The 21,151-nt window shown below is 39.0% G+C and overlaps 1 protein-coding gene across 3 annotated transcripts in view; it reads right to left on the bottom strand.

Annotated features, from left to right (window-relative positions):
- LOC111148973 (UDP-glucose 6-dehydrogenase) overlaps positions 1-21,151 on the bottom strand; it is a 35,072-nt gene that overhangs the window by 4,725 nt on the left and 9,196 nt on the right. For all 3 annotated transcript variants that reach the window (XM_022505830.1, XM_022505832.1, XM_022505831.1), the window contains exons 3-11: positions 12,416-12,517; positions 9,288-9,488; positions 8,981-9,178; positions 7,779-7,926; positions 4,623-4,717; positions 1,963-2,093; positions 1,611-1,744; positions 302-393; positions 71-181 (exon numbers count right to left, since the gene is read on the bottom strand). In XM_022505830.1, the coding sequence (XP_022361538.1) occupies positions 71-181; positions 302-393; positions 1,611-1,744; positions 1,963-2,093; positions 4,623-4,717; positions 7,779-7,926; positions 8,981-9,178; positions 9,288-9,488; positions 12,416-12,517 (1,212 nt within the window). The remainder of the gene's footprint in view (positions 1-70; positions 182-301; positions 394-1,610; positions 1,745-1,962; positions 2,094-4,622; positions 4,718-7,778; positions 7,927-8,980; positions 9,179-9,287; positions 9,489-12,415; positions 12,518-21,151) is intronic.

The raw sequence follows: 21,151 nt of genomic DNA, 5'->3' as shown, positions 1-21,151 counted from the left end.
AAAAAAAAAAAAAAAAAAAAAAGCAAATGACCAAGCAAACAAAACCAGACCCATCTGGGATCATAATGACCTGGAAGCCAATGGTTTGTAGCTCATTGTGGAGCCCGTCCAAGACACGCCGCCCATCAAAGATAAAGGCTGGCTTCAGCATTTTCTTATGAATGCGCTCATAATCCAGTTCCTATGAAGACAGAAGCAAAAAAAAAAAAAAAATTAGAACATATACATGAACACATACTCAACCTCAAATGATACCAGAATCCTTCTAAAATTTTCATTAATATGACCTTTGTCACCTCACCTTAAACATGTCCCACTCTGTGCAAATAACCACAGCATGGGCGCCATCACATGCTTCGTATGGGTCCTTGGAAATGGTCACAAGCCGGGACACTATAACAAGAGCCACAAGAAACTGACAATAAGAAAGGGGTTATTTATAATTATGCACTTTAATACTAGGATTGCAGGCAGATTGAGGGTCTTACAGAAGTGGAATGACTCTCTTTGGTCACTCATTTCTGGTTGAAATGAGAATGAGAGCAATGGTGGGTGCCTGGAGCACCTGATCCTTGCCCTAGCAGAATCTCCTCGGAATCTCTGGGGCTCTTCAGAATATGTTGGAAAACCCATTAGACTAACCCACTGACGATCACGTCAAATCAAAGTTGATGGAACAATGTCTAAGAGTTTAATTTATCATACCAACGATAAAAATGGAAGAACCATGGAAGCAACACAAATGTCTAACAATAGATGAATAGATAAAGAAGATGTTTCTCTCTCTCTCTCTCTCTCTCTCACACACACACACACACACACACACACACACACAATAGAATATTATTCAGCCATAAAAAAGAATGAAATCTTGCCATTTGCAATGACATGGATGGAGCTAGAGCATATTATGCCAAGTGAAATAAGTCAGTCAGAGAAAGACAAGTACCATATGATTTCACTCATGTGGAATTTAAGAAACAAAACAAACAAACAAAGGAAAAAAAGAGAGAAAGGGAGACAAACCAAGAAACAGACCTTTTTTTAAAAAGATTTTATTTATTTACTTGGCAGAGACAGAAAGAGATCACAAGTAGGCATAGAGGCAGGCAGTGGGTGGGGGGGAAGCAGGCTCCCTGCTGAGCAGAGAGCGAGATGCGGGGGTTTGATTCCAGGAGGCTGAGATCATGAGCTGAGCTGAAGGAAGAGGCTTAACCCACTGAGCCACCCAGGCGCTCCAAGAAACAGACTCTTAACTATAGAGAATAAACTAAGGTTATGAGAGGGGAGGCAAGTGGGGGATGAGTGAATAGGGGATGGGTTTTAAAGAGAATACGTACCATGATGAGCACTGAGTAATGTACAGAACTGTTGAATCAGTATATTGTAAACCAGAAACAAATACTGTAATAATACTGAAAATAATACTGTAATACTGTAGGTTAACTATACTGGAATGAAAACATTTTTTAAACGCAGTATTTCATTAAAACACACACACACACACACACACACACACACACACAACGACAGAACAACCAAAGGTTTCTAGAAAACAAACAGGTTTTGGGGCTCATACTCAAAGTGACTCATGAGACTCAAAGCCTTACCTTGGTCATCCTGGGAAACTCCTGGGTGAGAAAGATCCACAACTATTTGTTCCCTTGGTACTTTGGGATCATATATATGGAGATGTGCACCTTCATCCATCAAATATTTGCTGATATATATACTAGAAGATTCTCTGAAGGAAAAAAAATCAGTGTTTCTAAGCTTAGAAATGGCATATATTCTAATAATTTAGAAGCTTACAGAGGAAAGATTCTATCTATTGTGAGGATACAGATGTTCACTTTATTTTAATTCTTCATACTCAATATGTATGCATATATTTCACATACACACACCCACCATTAAAAATCAAAATCTCAAAGGGGTTGAAATATTTTAAAGAACTGGTACCTTGTATCGCCGGTGTCCTTTTTGAATGCAAATCCCAAAATAGCTATCTTCTTATCAGTTACGGTATTAAACAAACTGTCTATAATCCGGGAAGCAAACCTCCTTCTCTGGTAGTCATTCATATCTATAACCTGAAATTACATGTACAGTTATGCAATGTTGCCTGTATAATGAGTGTGGTTAAAAGAGGAGTGGCCTACGCCATACACTGCTCACAGTTTACAGTACTATTGTATGAATAATAACAGGGGACAAAGATTAACCAACCTCTTCAGTATCTATTGATTAAAAAAAAAAAAAAGAATTAGCACCCCACCACTTAAAACCATCAAAAAAATCTTCATTTGGCTTAACGTTCCATGCACCCATCTGGGATAGAATAGATATAAAGATGGGGCACACAGTTAAGTTTCAACCCTATTAGGGATCTAGCTGCAAGAACAGACTAAAAAAGTCACATAGAAAACAAGTGTTCTCCTTAGCCAACTTCTCCAAACCCTGTGGAAGCAAAGCTGTAACCAATCCAATCCCAAAACAGCCCCTCCTATGCTTACCCGTCACCCGTCACCCCTCACCAGTGAGCAGAAAGTGGACAGAGAACAGTTGAACAATGCACAGCGTTACACCTGTCCTCTAGATGAATCAAAATACCACTAACCCTTGGCAAACTTGCTGGTTTTTTGAGAGAGAGGGAGTGTGTGCAGGGAGGGGGAGGAGGAGAGAGAGAATCTTAAGCAGGCCCAGTGGGATCTCATGACCTTGAGATCATGACCTGAGCTGAAATCAAGAGTCAGAAGCTTAACCAACTGAGCCACCCAGGTGGCCCTCTCCCTTGGCAAAGTTTTTAAAGAGATATTATTATAAGTGTAAAAGTCTCTGGGCACCTAATCCTTTACTTGCCTAAGAGTTTATAAACAATCTTCATATTCGTGACCAGAGGAATAAAAAGAAAGAGGCTGGTTTTTACTCTTTTAAGGCTATGATTTTTAGGGGCTGTCTCAAAATTTGAGAGCTTGGGAAATGAGACTCCCAAAACCAAGCATTTACCTGCATTTTTGCCACGATGGACAGGAAGATAAAGTCATCTCGCTGGACTGAGTGAAACTGTTACATTATGTATTTTTCTTTAAAAGTGCATTTTCTTATATTCTCACCCACTGCTGAAATCTAAAAATCTATAAACTTGCAGAAAAGCTTTTGGGGAAGATATATATACATATATATTGGCTGGTGTCTTGGACAAATTATTTAAAATCTCTAAGACTCAGTTTCCTCACCTATAAATTGGGGATAATATTAGTGATGAGGACTAAATGAAATACTACCTGCAAAGTACCTATAAAAAAAAATGCCTGGTTCACAGACAGCACTCAATTAATATTAACTCTATTTTCAATTTGGGAAGCATCTCTAATTTCAGCTCTGTGAATCTCAAAAGGACAAAACAGGTATCAACACACACAAACCACTAGAAAGCATTATGATACAGGTCCTTCCTTTATTTTTATTTTCTGTCTTTAAGATCGAAAATAGTTATAATTTTTTACTTTTAAAAAAATGTTCTTTTATTTATTTCTAAAGATTTTATTTATTTATTTGAGAGAAAGAGTGAGTGAGAGAGAGCACACAGGCAGGGGAGAAGCAGAGGCAGAGGGCGAAGCAGACACCCTGCTGAGCAGGGAGCCCCGTGTGAGATTTGATCCCAGGAGCCTGGGATCATGACCTGAGCCAAAGGTAGCTGGCCAACTGACTGAGCCACCCAGGCGCCCCAGAAGAGTTACAATTTCTTACAAGATTTACTTTTCTATTTTAGAGAGAAAGTGAGCGAGAGTGTGGGGCAGGGGGCAGACGGAGGAGACAGAATCTCAAGCGGACTCCATGCTGAACGTGGAGCCCGAGGTGGGACTCAATACCAAACCAAGAGTTGTACGCTTAACTGACTGTGCCACCAAGATGCCCGAAAAGAGTTATAATTAAGAATAATAGTTTTCCTGTTGCTCCCTGTCCCCCACCACTGACAAGTTTAAAAAAAAAAGAGAGAGAGAGAGAGAGAGATGTGAAGGGGCGCCTGGGTGGCTCCATAGTTCGATAGCTAAGCGTCTGCCTTCAGCTCAGGTCATGATCCCAGGGTCCTGGGATCAAGCCCCGCATTGGGCTCCCTGCTGAGCAGGAAGCCTGCTTCTCTCTCTCCCACTCCCCCTGCTTCTGTTCCCTCTCTTGCTGTGTCTGTCACATAAATAAATAAATAAATAAATAAATAAATAAAATCTTAAAAAAAAAAAAAGCATCTGATTCTTGATATTGGGTCAGGTCATGATCTCAGGGTCATGAGATCAAGCCCCACGTCGGGCTCCAGGCTGAGGCCTCTTTTCCCTCTGCCCCTTCTCCCACAAAAAGAATAATAGTTCTTGCTTTACTCTGGGAGCAAACTTGTTATAAAACTAGAAGAAATATGGTTTACCAGAAATTTCCATCAGAGTTCATTAGCAAAAAAACCAAATCAAAAACACAGAAGACTAAGAAATAAAACTAACATAAATGAAAAGAATGAGACGTGAGTTCCTGGAGTAAATAAATCCTATCAAAAACATTTTACAGACAAAGGGGGACATGTTTTAATTAGAAGTTAATCAAAAGGTGTTGGCTATAAAGATTAATACCTGCTGCCAATAACGTGCTACTTCAGGCAAATTCAGAGCCTCGCAGAGATAAACCAAATTCAGAACATCTTTCTGAAAGCAGCTTCCACCAAAACCTGAAGAAAAAAGTGGCAATATTTTCATTTATGAACCATGACTGAATCATGCGACAAATCTGTCATACTAAATTTGAGGGCCTATGCTAGAATTTTTTTTTTCTAAGTAAACTCCATACCCCACATGGGTCTCGAACTTACAACCCCAAGATCAAGAGTCACATGCTCTACTGACTCTGCCAGCCAGATGGCCCTATGACAGGATTTTTTTTTCTTTTTTTTTTTTTTTAATTCATTTGACAGAGAGAGACACAGTGAGAGAGGGAACACAAGCAGGGGAAGTGGGAGAGAGAGGAGCAGGCTTCCCGCTGAGTAGGGAGCCTGATGTAGGGCTCGATCCCAGGACCCTGGGATCATGACCTGAGCTGAAGGCAGATGCTTAGCGACTGAGCCACCCAGGAGCCCCTCTTTTTTCTTTTTTAGAGAGAGGGGAAGGATGGGAGAGTCAGAGGGAGAGGGAGAGAGAGAATCTTAAGCAGGTTCCATGCCCAGTGCGGATCTCATAAACCTGAGATCACGACCTGAGTGGAAATCAAGGCTCAGACACTTAACCAACAGAGTCACACAGGCGCCCCTAGAATTTTTAATAATAAAATTCAGATGTCGGAAATTTAGTGGATTTGGAGATGGTGTGAAATCTTCAAGCAACTAATAAACAAACTCTATAAACAATTTCCAGATAATCTTCTAGTTAATGTTTTATTATGGCTATATTTTCTATTTTATTTCTCATTCATCTAGTATCACTGCTCCACATCTCTTACTTTAGCACAGGGCTGGTAAACTTTTATGGGACAAACTGTAAATATTTTAGCCTTTGTGAGCACAACTATATAATTCTGCCTTTGCAGCTCAAAAGCAGTCAGACAATAAAGTAATAAAATAGCTATGGCTAAGTCTTTAATCCCCATCACCTGTTTCCCCCATCCCGCCCCCCCCTTCCCCTCTGGCAACAACAGTACTTTCTCTATAGTTAAGAGTCTGTTTGTTGGTTTGTCTCTTTTCTCCTTTGCTTGTTTTGTTTCTTAAATTCCGTATATGAGTGAAATCACATGGTATTTGTTTTTCTGACTTATTTCTCTAGCATTATTCTCTCTAGATCCCTTCCTGTTGGTGCAAATAGCATCATTTCATTCTTTTTTATGGCTGAGTAATAGCCCATTGTGTTTATATACCCCGTCTTCCTTACCCATTCACCTGTCATTGGACACTTGGGTTACCTCCCTCTCTTGCCTATTGTAAATAATGTTCATAAAAACAAACATAGGGGTGCACGTATCTTCCAGTCAGAGTTTTTGTATTCTTTGGGTAAATACCCAGTAGTGGAGTTACTGGACCATATGGTAATTCTATTTTTAATTTTTGAGGAACCTCCATACTGTTTTCCAGAGTGGCTGCACGAGTTTGCATTCCCATCAACAGAGCATGAGGGTTCCTTTTTCTCCACATCCTCACCAACCTTGTGGTTTCCTGTGTTTTTGGTTTTAACCATTCTGACAGGTGTGAGGTGATATCTCATTGTGGTTTTGATTTGTATTTCCCTGATGTTGAGTGATGTTTTCATGTGTCTGTTGACTATCTGTATGTCTTCTTCAGAGAAATGTTTGTTCATGTCTTCTACCTGCACCCTTTTTTAAAGTTCTATGCTCAGAATGCAACTTGAACTCATGACCCTGAGATCTAGAGTCGCATGTTCTACGAACTAAGCCAGGCAGGCGCCCTCTAACCATTTTTTATTGGATTATTTAGTTTTTTGGGTGTTGAGTTATATAAGTTCTTTATGTTTTTTATTTATTTACCTTTTAAAAAGATTTTATTTATTTGACAGAGAAAGAGAGATCACAAGTAGGCAGAGAGGCAGGCACAGAGAGATAAGGGGAAGCAGGCTACCCACTGAGCAGAGAGCCTGATGTGGGGCTCGATCCCAGGACCCTGAGATCATGACCTGAGCTGAAGCCAGAGGCTTACCCCACTGAGCAGCTCAGGTGCCCTTCTTTATATATTTTAGTTACTATTTATCGGATATGTCATTAGCAAATATCTTCTCCCATTCAGTAGGTTGTATTTTAGTTTTGTTGATACATAATCATTTTGTGTTGCTTTTTTATTTTTTAAAATAATCTCTGCCCCCAATGTGAGGCTCAAACTCATGACCCAGAGGACAAGAATTGCATGTTCTACCAATTGAGCCAGCCAGGCACCCCTGTTCTTATTTTTGTGTGTTTAAAGACACCTTATTTAATATATCTTGATGCACTCGAACTCATGCCTGAATAAAGCTGCTCTAACCCCAGGTATTTTGTCTGAGGGGCACACATCACAGGCTCCTGGCATTTCAGAACACTAGCGAGCACTAGTGCATGGCACGCAATATGCCTGGGGGCCATTTAAAAAAAATGAAATCACTACCAAAAAGCACAAAAAATGTAAAAAAATGTGGCACGAAGTAGATCACAAAAAGAGCACTTGTTTACAGAATGGGAGCTGAAACCAGAAAACAAGTGCACTGCGTGACACAATTTCAGCTGGGAAGGTCTGTGTTGGTGACTCAATTTTTTTGCTGCTCTCGGTGTCTACAAATGACCACGAAAGCACTATAAGCATTGATTTAGGGATTACAAATAAGTTTCAGCAAGTAGGATAATTCACACATACAGGCCTGGCAAATAATGAGGACCAGCTGTATTTCATCAAGGCCACATTTCCGAAAGTATATATTAGTAGGCAAAGCAAATGACAGGGAATTTTCTTCCTCTTTACTTCAGTAAGGTATTGAGTTATTTCCTATGTGGTCTCCCCAACTTACTCTTCCTAAATGTTCTAACTAAATATTAATTAATCCCCCTAAAATGGCAAACTATGCTTGTCTTACTAATCAATCAGTAATTATTAAAATAATGTAAGTTTAATTATCGCTTCACTTGGCAAGTTCTTGACAGGTTGAAGGCTACACATGTCATGGAATCATTACTCTAAGTGCATTAAATTATGCAAAGACGTCCTTAAAGTTAGAGACCTAGCCAAAGGAACCTCTTTTATGTGCAGAAACATTTCAATTTACCAACACTGGCTTTCAGAAACTTATTTCCAATTCTCTGGTCCATTCCAATGGCTGTTGCCACTTCTTCTACATCAGCCCCTGTGGCTTCACAGAGGGCACTAATGGAGTTAATGCTGCTGATCCTCTGGGCAAGAAAAGCATTTGCTGCCTTTGGGGGAAAAAAAGAAAGGAAAAGTACGATGAGTTAAAATAGCAATTTTCTATGTCAGGATTATATTTCATCGAGTTGATATAATTACTGAGGGAGATAGAGAAGTTACTAATGGGCTCAATTTGAGGAGGCTATGGATGTGTTGGTAAAGGAAAATATGTTTTTGTTTTTGTTTTTTTTTTTAAGATTATTTATTTATTTGTCAGAGAGAGAAAGAGCAAGCACAAGCAGGGAGATGCAGGATATCCACCGAGCAGGGAGCTGGACACAGGACTTCATCCCAGGACCCTGAGATAGTGACCTGAGCTGAAGGCAGACGCTTAATGGACCAAACCATCCAGGCATCCCAAGGAAAATATTTTAAATTAGAGAAGAAAAAGGATTAAGATTGGGATTAAAAATAGAGTGATTTTAAAAACTATTTTCTTTTTAAAGATTTATTTGAGAAAGAAAGAGAGAGAGGGAGCAAGCCAGCACAGGGGTCGGGGAGGCAGAGAGAGCAGGGAGAGAGACTCTCAAGCCGACTCCCCACTGAGCACAGAACCTGACTCAGGGCTGGATCCCATGACCTGAGATCATGACCTGAGCTAAATCAAGAATCAGACACTCAACCGACTGAGGCACCCAGGAGCCCCATTAAAAACTACTATTTTTAGTGCACTCTCCATCTTATGTTACATTTTATTAAAAAGTTAGAATTTGGGGCACCTGGGTGGCTCAATGGGTTAAGCCTCTGCCTTCGGCTCGGGTCATGGTCTCAGGGTCCTGGGATCGAGCCCCACATCGGGCTCCCTGTTCAGCATGGAGCCTGCTTCCCCCTCTCTTTCTGCCTGCCTCTCTGCCTACTTGTGATCTCTCTCTGTGTCAAATAAATAAATAAAACCTTAAAAAAAATTTAGAATTTTCTAGAACATTTTATACTGCGATATTTGATTTCCCTTGTGACAATTATTTCACAATGGACAAGAAAGTACCTGTGTGGCTTATTAGGCTTAAGAGAAATTAGTCCTTAGCTTTGTATTTCATGGAGGGTTGAACACTGTGTACCAACCAGTTTGGAAAGTTCTGAAGACCAAGTATTGGTGGTAAGGATCTTTTCTCTGGGAACCCAGTGCTCGTACACAGCACACAGTGCCTGCACAGCCCTCTGGCCCTCCGAGGTTTCATCCCCTCCAATCAGCACTCTGTCCGGGTTCTTCAAGTCCTTGATGGCCGTTCCTTCTGCCAAGAACTCAGGGTTGGACAGCACCTAGAATCCCAATGCAAAGCCAAATTTCAAACTTAGAATTAACCGGGAGCGACTATAAGGCATCAATATTTATGTAAGAATCAGGTTCCAGGGCTGCCTTTGTTTATACCTGTAAATTCAAGTTGGGTTTTGTGTTTGCATCAAATATTCGACGAATACTTTCTGCTGCCCGCACTGGAACTGTGCTTTTCTCCGTCACAATTTTGTACCCGTGTGAGTTTTGCACAATGCGTCTGGCACAAGCCTCGATATACTTCAGGTCTGCCGCACGACCTTTCCCCATTCCGTAGGTTTTTGTTGGAGTGTTCACCTGATGAAAGCACATGGGATTATGAATGAAAATATCCATGAGAGATTCAGTGATTCCAAGATGAACCTTGAGCCATCAGTGAACTAGTTAAGCGGGAAGCTATTATCATTAGCTTTCATTTAACCCCCTATTAGTTTCATGGAAATGATATATTTTAATAATATAATCATCAGACAGATGCCTGAAACATCTGGGGAACTCGTTCAACAAATTTTTGTTGAGAAGCTCCTGTATAATGACAGATACCCAGGCAGGCAGCTTCCAAGCTAAGCCCTGGAGATACAAAGATGAATGAGACTGTTCCTGTCCTCGAGGAGTTCACAGGCTGAAATGAAATATAAGTTTCCTTTCCTCTTTATTGTATGTAATATATCCAGGTTTTTAAAACCTTTTCTATCCTCCTTTCTAATAGACCTATATCAATAGCTTTTCAAAAGTATTTGCGGTATCATTCACAAATGCTTTCTTAGCTCATTAAAGCAAGACATTATCTAGCATCTTTAGGACCCACAATACTATGTAGACAACTATCAAACAGAAAGAAAAAGAAATCATGAGTTCAGAGTCTAGGCATTTCCTTTTGGCTTAGCTGTACCATGTAACCTTGGAGAAGTGTAGCTGCCTTTGTTTCAACTACCTCATTGGAAAATGAGGATAGCATGCTCCCTAAAATCTAACATGTGGGTTTTATAATGCTTTGGTAAAAATCAAAGCACTCCAGAAAGCCCAAAATTCTAAAGAGAAAGAGAGAGACAGAGAGAGTATGGTGTGTGTGTGTGTGTGTGTGTTTAAGCAAGCTCCATGCCCAACGTGGGGCTTGAACTGAGGACCCTAACACTGAGTCTTATGCTCTACCACTGAATCAGCCAGGTGTCCCTTACACAAGAAGAGTTTTTGAACCAGTAATTAGTGGTACTAGTTCTTGTCTCTTGACAAGCTTATAACCTAACGGGGGACTAAAAAAAGGAAGCAAGCCGAAATAAATCAAAACTCAAAGACTGTGTTGAGGTGTGAAAATCCGGAGAACAAAAGTTGTTTATTTGCATGGAACGACTTAGGAAAAGCCTTAGACATGGAAGTCAGCGTTCACCAGAGCACAGAAGGGCCAAGACCGCTAACAGGATAAGGCGGAACATGCTAAAAATGATAGAGGATCAGACGGCTTCCCCTCATACAGGTGCTCTGAAGAGAACAATTGCACACTTATTCATATACAACTATTCCTACCTAGAATATGCCTAAAATTAGCCTGAGGTAGGAGGAAAGGGAGAGAAGTAGTAAATGAAGCAAGATCAGCCATGGTAACTGCTGACAGTGGAAAATGGGTAAATAGATTTCATTATATTATTGTCTCCATCTCTTGTATGAATTTGATATTTTCCATAATGAAAAGCAGACCACAAATAAATCCAAAAAAGCTGATCCAGAGAATAAAGAGAAGTAGGTGTGAGTTATACAGTAATAAATTACCATAAGAGGTATGCAAAGTAATAGCTTAGAAAGATCCAGGGCAGCTCAGGCGAGATCTGTAGAGAGGCAAGTATAAAATTAGCTGTCTGGCCAGACCACCCTAAAGTGGACTCTACTGCCTTAGAATAGATCCTTTTAAATATATATTTACATATATATATATATATATATATATTTTTTTTTTTTTTTTAAACAAAATTCCCCTACTCCCATTCCAGACTCTGGTTATCCAGAAGTTGGACTAAGATAACTTCGTGATTTTCTCCAAATACCCAGCTACCCCAAAATCTTTTCTCATTTTCTATGCCTTGCTTCTTAAACTTCTCCAAGCTTAAGTAGAGGATGGGTAGGCGAGTCACAGAAGCTATACCAATTTCTCTGAAGTAATTAAGAATGCCAAAAGGGAGACTGAATTCATAACGGTTTCACCACTGGCTTCATTACCACTTTATTCTGGATTTAACTCATCTTTATAGTAATGCTTTTGTCTCATCAGTCAGAAACAACCCCTAATTCAACAACATATAATCATTAACAACATGCATAATCAATTCAACAACATTTACCCTCTAGAGCCCTATGATATTTATTTCCATTAGTTCATGGGACTTAGTCAAAGCCCACACCACTGACTTTCCCTTTATTCTTTAAGGCCCTAAAGGTCTTGAGTCATAAAACACCCTAGTTCAACCACATACTGGTGATCACTATACTATTACACAGAATATTTGAGCAAATGGCTACGAGGACAGAAGTTACCTTGGTTTGAATATTAGATTATCAGAGTTTACTCCCAAGCATTGGCTCTATTTTTTTATTACAAAGGTCCAACAAGGTTAGCCATATTACCAAAGGTGCCTGTGGACTAGCCTATAACCCAACACAAGCCAAACTGCAAAGAGTTCATTTAAACTGACTTCTCCTGGCACAGCTGGCTGGCTCAGCAGAGCAGGAGACTCCTGATCATAGGGCCGCAAGTTCAAGCCCCATGTTAGGGATAGAGATCACTTAAAAATGAAATCTTTTTTAAAAATTAAAAAAAACAAGAAATCACATGACTTCTAGAACATAATTCATCTAGATAGGAGATGCCTATAAATTCACACACATGCTTTAGCTGATTCTCTTTACCTCACTTCCCACCAAGCAGTGGCTGAAACGAGAAATGATGAAATATGTATACTATTACCACATGAGCTCAAACCAGCGCTTCTTAATTCTAGATCCCAGACTAGACCTGTCTCCGAATTTATTTGTTCAATGATCAGTGATATATTTGACCAGGTGATTATGGGGTACAATGAAGTGTTGGACAAAGTGGCAACCAAAATTCAATGGCACAACTCTATGTTAAGTAATGATGTGGCTTGATAACGACAGATGACTACCCAAATATAATGAAACGTCCATATAGAAAAGAATGTGTTAAAACTCACACAGCCAAAGAAAATACTTACAGAGATAAATACAAGATCAGCTTCTTTAATGGCATCGTCAATATTGGTAGAAAAAAACAGATTTTTTCCTCGACAGGATTCTACCACTTCTTTTAGTCCTGGCTAAAAAGAAAAAAGAAAAAGAGTTGTGTATACAGTTTACCAGTCTTATGAGATAACCTAATAGTACAGAATTACCTTTGTTAAAGGAGAAAGTTATACTGCAATTTAAAGGTCTAGACTTGCTCTCAAATAACACCTTTGTAGAAAAATCTGAGATCATACACCAAAGGCCAAAAGTGTACATTATGTAACAATACTAAATAGAGCAAAATTGACTTAGCCACAATAAAAGCACCAGGTCATTTTACTGTGTCATTGTTTACCATGAGCCTGATTGTTTCATAAGAGTTAACAATTAACTGAGTATCAGTGCAATTATCAGAAAAATTCAAGGTCTTCTGTGATTTCAAGCAAATGTTTGATTTTGCATCATCATCATGAATGCAGGGTTTTACCCCCAAGAATTCAAGTCAGACAACCCATTGTCAAACAGTCAACATCTACTCTATGCATATCTAAATATATATATTTTCTAAGTCCTAAGGTAAGAAGCACTTTAACTGAAAATTTTATTACTTTTCCCATACAGTGTAACAGGAAATATAGTTAAGAATACTGAGCTGTGGGACGCCTGGGTGGCTCAGTGGGTTAAGCCTCTGCTTTCAGCTCAGGTCATGATCTCAGGGTCCTGGGATGGAGCCCAGCATGGGGCTCCCTGCTCAGCGGGAAGCCTGCTTCTCTCTCCCTCTGCCTGCTGCTCCCTCTACTTGTGCTCTCTCTATATATATATATCAGATAAATAAATGAAATCTTTAAAAAAAAAAAGAAAGAAAAAAAAAAAAGGACTCTGGGGTGTACAAAACCACCTAACAAGTATTCTTGCAAAAAAAAAAAAAAAGTTACGAAAGAAGGAAGGAAGGAAGGGAGGGAGGGAGGAAAGAAAAGGGAAAAAAAAAAATCAGATCTAAATCTGCTTAGATCAGTCCAATCAGCAAAACCCAGACTGAGAATTCATATAGAATAAACAACCTGGTTTCTTCAACAAATAAATTGAAGAGAAAAACAAAGAAAGAGAGATTAAAATACTATGGTCTTAAAAGATACAAGTGCTGGGGCACCTGGGTGGCTCAGCAGGTTAAAGCCTCTGCCTTAAGCTCAGGTCATGATCTCGGATCCTGGGATGGAGCCCCACATCGGGCTCTCTGCTCAGCAGGGAGCCTGCTTCCCTCCTCTCTCTCTGCTTGCCTCTCTGTCTACTTGTGATCTCTCTCTGTCAAATAAATAAATTTAAAAAATAAGTGTTTAAAAAAAAAAAAAGGCACCTGGGTGGCTCAGTGGGTTAAGCCGCTGCCTTCGGCTCAGGTCATGATCTCAGGGTCTTGGGATCGAGTCCCGCATCAGGCTCTCTGCTCAGCAGGGAGCCTGCTTCCCTTCCTCTCTCTCTGCCTGCCTCTCTGCCTACTTGTGATCTCTGTCTGTCAAATAAATAAATAAAATCTTAAAAAAAAAAAAAAAAAGCAAGCAGGGGAAGGACACAGGGAAAAGGAGAGAAAGAATCTCCAGCAGACTCCATGCAGAGTGCAGAGCCCCACATGGGGCTCCATCCCAGGACCCCGAGATCATGACCTGACCGAAAACAAGAGTTAGATGCTTAACCAACTGAGCCACCCAGGCATCCCAGGTGACATGCTTACATTTTTAAAATAATTATTATCCTTTTTTAAAGATTGTATTTATTTGTGAGAGAGAGAGAGAGAGAGAGCGAGAACATGGGGGGAGGGGCAGAGAGAGAGGGAAAAACAGACTCCCCGCTGAGCAGGGAGTGTAGCCATCATTGAAACCATTTCCCAGGTTCTAGAAAATGAGGGTAAAAGGTTATAGAGTAGCGATTTTACAGAGAAGACTGAATTTAGTCTTATATATAATCCCCTAATATTTTAATTAAAGTAACCGAAAATCAGAGCAATGCAGGATTTATACTAACTAAGCCTTAATGACACCTCAAAACAAACAGCTATATTATTCTGTTAAAATCAATGGGATATTTGTAGATCTCCAAAACTGATGCAAAAGTAATTAATAATATAGGTCCTATGTCTTATTAAATTCATTATATAATTATCACAATTAGTATTGAGAATTTATAGGGTAATTTTATGGAAGAACTCAAACCCTTTCACAGGGTAATATTATCTTTCATTTTATTCAGAAAGAGTAAAGCAAATTATCCATTTTGCTTTTTAACAAGTAGCTATTAAATTGTTACAAAGTTAACAAGAAAACCAGTGACTATTCAGAAAATACGGTAATACAAATTAAAATGTTTTAATTGTTAAATATTAACACTTTCTGGGATGCCTGGGTGGCTCAGCCAGTTAAGCATCTCCCTTCAGCTCAGGTCATGATCCCAGGATCCTGGGATCGAGTCCCACATCGGGCTCCCTGCTGCGAGCCTGCTTCTCCCTCTGCCTGCTGCTCCCCTTGCTTATTCTTGCTCTCTCTGACAAATAAATAAAATCTTTAAAGGTAAATAAATATTAACACTTTCTACTATAGTATTTTCCGAGTAAACACTTGAGTATCTTGTTACCATATTTTATGTGATGTTCATTACTATTTCCTTTTCTGGCAGTAAAAATGACTATTTTTTTATTCATATAGTTTTGGCCCATGAAATATAAACATATTGGATTAGAAAGAACCACAATAAACACAAGCTCATGGACCCTAAGTCTATTTAACTGGGTTTCCATTGTGACCTGATAATCTTTTTACTTTGTCCTCTCTATTCTGGGATTATTGCTCTGAACCTCCACTATTTGCAAGTCCTTGACCCAACATTACCCCTTTTATCTTCTTCAAAATATCTTACCTCCTACTAACAGAAAATTGAAATTGCCAATATGTCAGTCACCCTTCTTTCATGTCCCCACCAACAAAACTATCGATATTGGGGCACCTGGGTGGCTCAGAGGGTTAAGCCTCTGCCTTTGGCTCAGGTCATGGTCCCAGAATCCTGAGATCGAGCCCCGCATCAGGCTCTCTGCTAAGCAGGGAGCTTGCTTCCCCCACCCCCACCCTGCCTGCCTGTCTACTTGTGATCTCTGTCGGGCAAATAAATAAATAAAATATTTTTTTTTAAAAAAACTGTTTATATCTTTTTCCATTCTTGTTTAATTTCCTCCAGTCCCCAAAGAAGAGGCTTTCAAGGCCAATCCTTCTACTTGTGCTTTTGGTTCCATCCTTTGCTATCTCTCCGGACTTCATCCCATCAATTAGCTTCTTCTTACACTTTGACCTTTCCATCTCCGTGTAATTGGTGATCTTAGTTTTGAACATGCTCAATCCTTTATCAATCACAGAAAAAAACCACGTAAATAAATAAAAATCCCTGCCTTTACCCTGTAACCCTCTCTGGTACCACACCTTTTTCTACAGTCTCTCACTTCCTTGGTCTCTGATCATCTGTAATTGTTCTTACAACAATTACACTGACCCCCATAATACCAAATTTAATGAATATGTCTCAGTCCTGATGTCTTCCATATCTGGCATAATGGACAGCTCACTCATTCATTCATTCAGCTAATAATTACTTAGTACTTATGTGCTGGTCATGGAGTTACTCATAAGCAAGACATACAGAACTGACCTTTGAACAATACAGATTTGAATTGCACAGGTCTGCTTATACGAGAATTTTTTCAATAAATACAGTCCAGTTAAGTACATTTTCTCTTATGATTTTCTTAATAATACTTTCTTTTCTCTAGCTTACTTTATTGTAAGAATATAGCATATAACATAAGGTGAGCTCCTCTAACCCCTACATTGTTCAAGGATCAACTGTACATCCTTCTGGCGTTTGTACTATTAAAGGTCTTTCTGGTTCTTGGCTGGCCTTCAATGAACTACTCTCCTTTGCTTCTCTATGGCATTTCCTCCTCCACTTATCATCAAACATTAGAGATTTTCTGGTTCTGTCCTTGACTCATGCTCTGCAGACTCTTCTTGGGAGAACTCAATTACTCTGATTTTAACTACTGCCTATATAATCCTAACTTTACATCACCAGCCCTGAATCATTTGCTTACACTTTTGGTATATATATCCAGCTGCCTCCTGAACATCTCTATTTGGATGTCCCAGAGCCTTTATAACTAAATAGGACCAAACAGAATTTGAGATTTCATCTCCTACTACCCTCCACAACATCCTGTGTTCTTGATTTCAATTTATGGCACAATCATGTACCCACCATCCAAATGGGAAACCTGGATATCATTCTAAATTCCCTACTCTCCTTTATCCTTCTTATAAAATCAACAACCAAGTCCTATCATTTTTCCTTCTACATATTTTTCCAGGGGCGCCTCGGTGGCTCAATTGGTTAAGTGTCTGCTTTCAGCTCACGTCATGTTCCCAGGGTCCTGGGATCCAGTCCCACATTGGGCTCCTTGCTAAGTGGGGAGCCTGCTTCTCTCTCTGCCTGCCACTCCCCATGCTTGTGTCTCTCTCTCTGTCAAATAAATAAAAAATTTTAAATTTTTTACTGTATTTTTTTTAAAGATTTTATTTGTTTATTTGACAGAGAGAGACACAGCGAGAGAGGGAACACAAGCAGGGGGGGTCGGAGAGGGAGAAGCAGACTTCCTGCTGAGCAGGGAGCCTGATCCCAGGACCCTGGGATCATGACCAGAGCCGAAGGCAGACACTTAACAACTGAGCCACCCAGGTGCCCCAATAAAATCTTTTAAAAAGTAAAATAAACACAACCTTATAGAAATCATCTTTATTTTCTGATTTATAAATTCCTCAAGCAGGCATCTCTTAACAACTGATGTCTAAGAAAGACACGGGAAAATTACAAGGCTAAAGTCATTTACATGCTAAGAGGAAAATCATTCTTCTTGCTAAGATGATTCTTTCTATAATTTTAAAGTGCCATGTTTTTAACCTCTAAAGCTAGTGGGTTTTGGAAAAAGATTTAATTTCTTTTGTAGTCTACACTAAATACTGCAAAACTAAAATAGCTGTTTATGGTATATCTAACTTCCTGGAATAGACATATGAAAAATGAGATAGGAGAGCCTGGCTGGCTCAGTTGGAAGAGCATGCCACTGTTAATTTGGGGGTTGTGAGTTCAAGCCCCACATGGGGTATAGAGATTACTTATTAAAAAAAAAAAAGAGGGGCACCTGGGTGGCTCAGTGGGTTAAGCCTCTGCCTTCGGCTCAGGTCATGATCTCAGGGTCCTGGGATCGAGCCCCGCATCGGGCTCTCTGCTCAGCGGGGAGCCTGCTTCCCCCTCTCTCTGCCTGCCTCTCTGCCTACTTGTGATCTCTCTCTCTCTCTCTCTGTCAAATAAATTAAAAAAAAAAAATCTAAAATAAATAAATAAATAACTAAAAAAGAGAGAGAGAGAGAAAGAGAGATAAGACTTTAAAAGCTAAATAGTGGGGGCACCTGGGTGGCTCAGTGGGTTAAAGCCTCTGCCTTCAGCTCGAGTCATGGTCCCAGGGTCCTGGGATCGAGCCCCACATCGGGTTCTCTGCTCAGCAGGGAGCCTGTTTCCCCTCCTTCTCTCTCTGCCTGCCTCTCTGCCTACTTGTGATCTCTGTCTGTCAAATAAATAAATTAAAAAAAAAAAAAGCTAAATAGTGATAACCATTAAATAAAACCAATACAATTATGAGATTTCATTCAGGGTTTTGAGAATTCAGACATTGAGTCTAATGAGCACAGTGCTAGCTAGACTTTCAAATCTTTTATATTCTTTACAAAGAGATTTAAAGAAGAAAAAATTTATGAAATAAAAGTATGAAAAATTATACTTCTATTTCTTTGTTTATAAAAGATAGATTATTGAGAATAAACAAGTATGATATGGAAAAGAAATTATTTTAGATCTTACCTCTCTCAGTCTAACTATATATCCCAACTGGATTCAATGTCAATGTAGAACACACTATTTTAAATTTAAAACACTGAAGTCTTAGGAAGAAGAGTTTCAGAGTTCAATTAATTAAGTAGTAATATCAACAATAAGAATCTGGCCAGGGAACACGTCCAGCCAACTGATTTTTTGTCTTCTCCAAGAAAAATGTCTAATTCCAATACATTATAGTTTGTACTTTTTTAAGATTTATTTATTTTATTTTATTTTAAGATTTATTTATTTTAGGGAGAGAGAGAGAGGGAGCGAGTGCGAGAGCTCATGTGAGTCGGGGGAAGGGGTAGAGGGAGAGACTCTTCAAGCAGACTTCCCCCACTCTGGGCTCAGTGTCACAACTGACCTCAGGCTCACGACCTGAGCCAAAACCAAGAGTCCGACACTCAACCCACTGAGCCATTCAGGTGCCCTTACTTTGCATTTTTTCCAATTCAGGATACCTTTGTTTTTAAGTTAATTTTTATTGAAATAAAACAAAAATACATAAAATGGCACATATATTAATATAGAAAAATGTGTAATTCAATTTTCAAAAGTGAACACATTTGTATAACCACTATCTATAATGAGAAATTAATGATCATTAACCATAAATCAGAACCTGCAGTTTGCCCTCTCCGAGTCACTACCACAGCTCAAATTAACACCAGGCTGAATTCTATCACCAGAGATCAATGTGCTTACATCTGAACTTTATACACAAACAGAATTATACAATATGTACTATTTTATGTCTGACAGCACATTATTTTGGGGGGAATTTCACCATATTCTTGCATGTAGAAGTAGTTCCATTGGTTTTCAGTGTGGTATAGTATTTTACTGCAGGATTATGCTATAATTTATGTATCCATTCCAATGCCGATTAACATTTAGGTTGTTTCCCATTTAGATCTACTATGAATAGTACTGTTACAGCTGTCTTCTGCTGTATGGATTTCTGTTGGATATACACCTACAAGTGGAACTGCTGGATCAGACTGCACAGATTTTCAGCTTCAGTAAAAACTGCTGAGCAGTTTCGAAAGTGGCTATACCAGACTACATTCTGGCAACACTGTGTAAAATTCCAATTGCTCTAAGTCCTTGTCAACACTTAGTATTGTCAGTAGTAATAATTTTATCCATTCCATTGAATGCCCTTGTTTCTGAAGACTAGAGAACACTGCTGGCAGAATTAATTACTGAATGATGGATTGTATATAAATATGGCTTACAGCATTTCAGATGACTTGCAGGACTTGTATAAAACTCCTTTATTAAGTCATCTTTCAAAAGGTTTTAAAATTCTCAAAAACCAAATCTAGTGGTAATGTTTTTAACAGGAAAAGAAATGCTATAGCACTAGAGTAATTGTTGGGGATGGCGGTGGTGTGCCTGGGCGGCTCACTCAGTGAAGTAATGGACTCTAGGTTTGGGCTAGGTCACAGGATCAGGGCTGTGTTGGACTCCACACTCAGTGCAGAGTCTGCCTGTCCCTCTCCCTCCCTCACTGCCCCTTCCACTACTCTGTCTCTCTCTTATTCTCTCTCTCTCTAATAAATAAATAAATAGATGATTGATAGATAGATAAAAATCTTTAAAGAACTTCTATGGGTGGTTCAACTGGTAGAAAAAGAAAGGGTAAAGCACAAACAGAAGCCATCACATACACAGAATTTTTTTTTTTATTCCAAATTTGATTCAGCTAGGAGTATCTCCATGATGTTGGGTAGCTACTAGTCTGTGGGTGCTTTTTCATGGATTTCTATATTTCATATGCCTATAAAACGGTTGAGACTTCCATTCCAAAGGACTAACACATTTAAAGACTATGATTAAGCAACCAGCTCTTGATTTTGACTCAGGTCATGATCTGAGGGTGGTGAGATGGAGGCCGGAGTAAGGCTCCCTGCTCAGTGGGAAGTCAGCTTGAGTTTCTCTCCCTCTTCCTCTATCCCTCCCCTTCCTCACACTCTCTCTCTAAAATAAATAAATAAATCATGGAAAGAAAGGAAAGGAAAGAAGGAAGACAGAAAGACGGACAGACTATGGTTGGTAACAGTCTTACAAATAACAAAACTTTCCTAAAGGAAAAAAAAAGAATATATTAATGTTGGAAAAAAATGCCACCATCAAATTCTCAAATGCTTCCTTTGCAGGGTTTCAAAGGCATAATATCATGAACTCATTTTACAGTGAAAATTTTTTTAAATGGGATCCACATAGCTTAATAAAATAGTTGGAAGCATATTTTCCTAACTATACAATATCTAAATTCACAGTAATCTTGAAATTCTAATTAAATAAATTTGTGATACTAAGCATTAGATATAAAAGACATCATTTATCCATTCACAGTTTACCTGAATTAAGTACATTTACCCCCAAAATAATGGACTTACATGAATTAATATTACAAACATCCACAGTTTTATTTTCTTTGTGCAGAACACCTTTCTAAAATTTTACTATTACAATATGGTAACCATATTAACAAAATTAGAAAACAGAGAAGAGAAAAAATGACCCATATTCTCACTGCACTAATATAACTATTGTTAATATCCTAATACATTTTTTCCCAGTCATTTTCCCTGGGCATACTTGACATAATTACGATCATAATGTCTGTAACACTGTGCATCTAGATTTGTCATTTAATTCCTTTTCACTTGCAGTCATAGATTTTTACCTTAATAGAAATTTATTTAACAAAACCAGTAAGAAAACAAAGAACGTAAGAACAAAGAGTTGTTTAA

Source organism: Enhydra lutris, unplaced genomic scaffold (genome assembly GCF_002288905.1).
Source record: "Enhydra lutris kenyoni isolate GAN:26980312 unplaced genomic scaffold, ASM228890v2 scaffoldscaffold21, whole genome shotgun sequence".
Taxonomy (NCBI): Eukaryota; Metazoa; Chordata; class Mammalia; order Carnivora; family Mustelidae; genus Enhydra; species Enhydra lutris.
The sequence above is the reverse complement of the archived record's forward strand: the minus strand, read 5'-3'. Positions and strand labels throughout refer to the sequence as shown.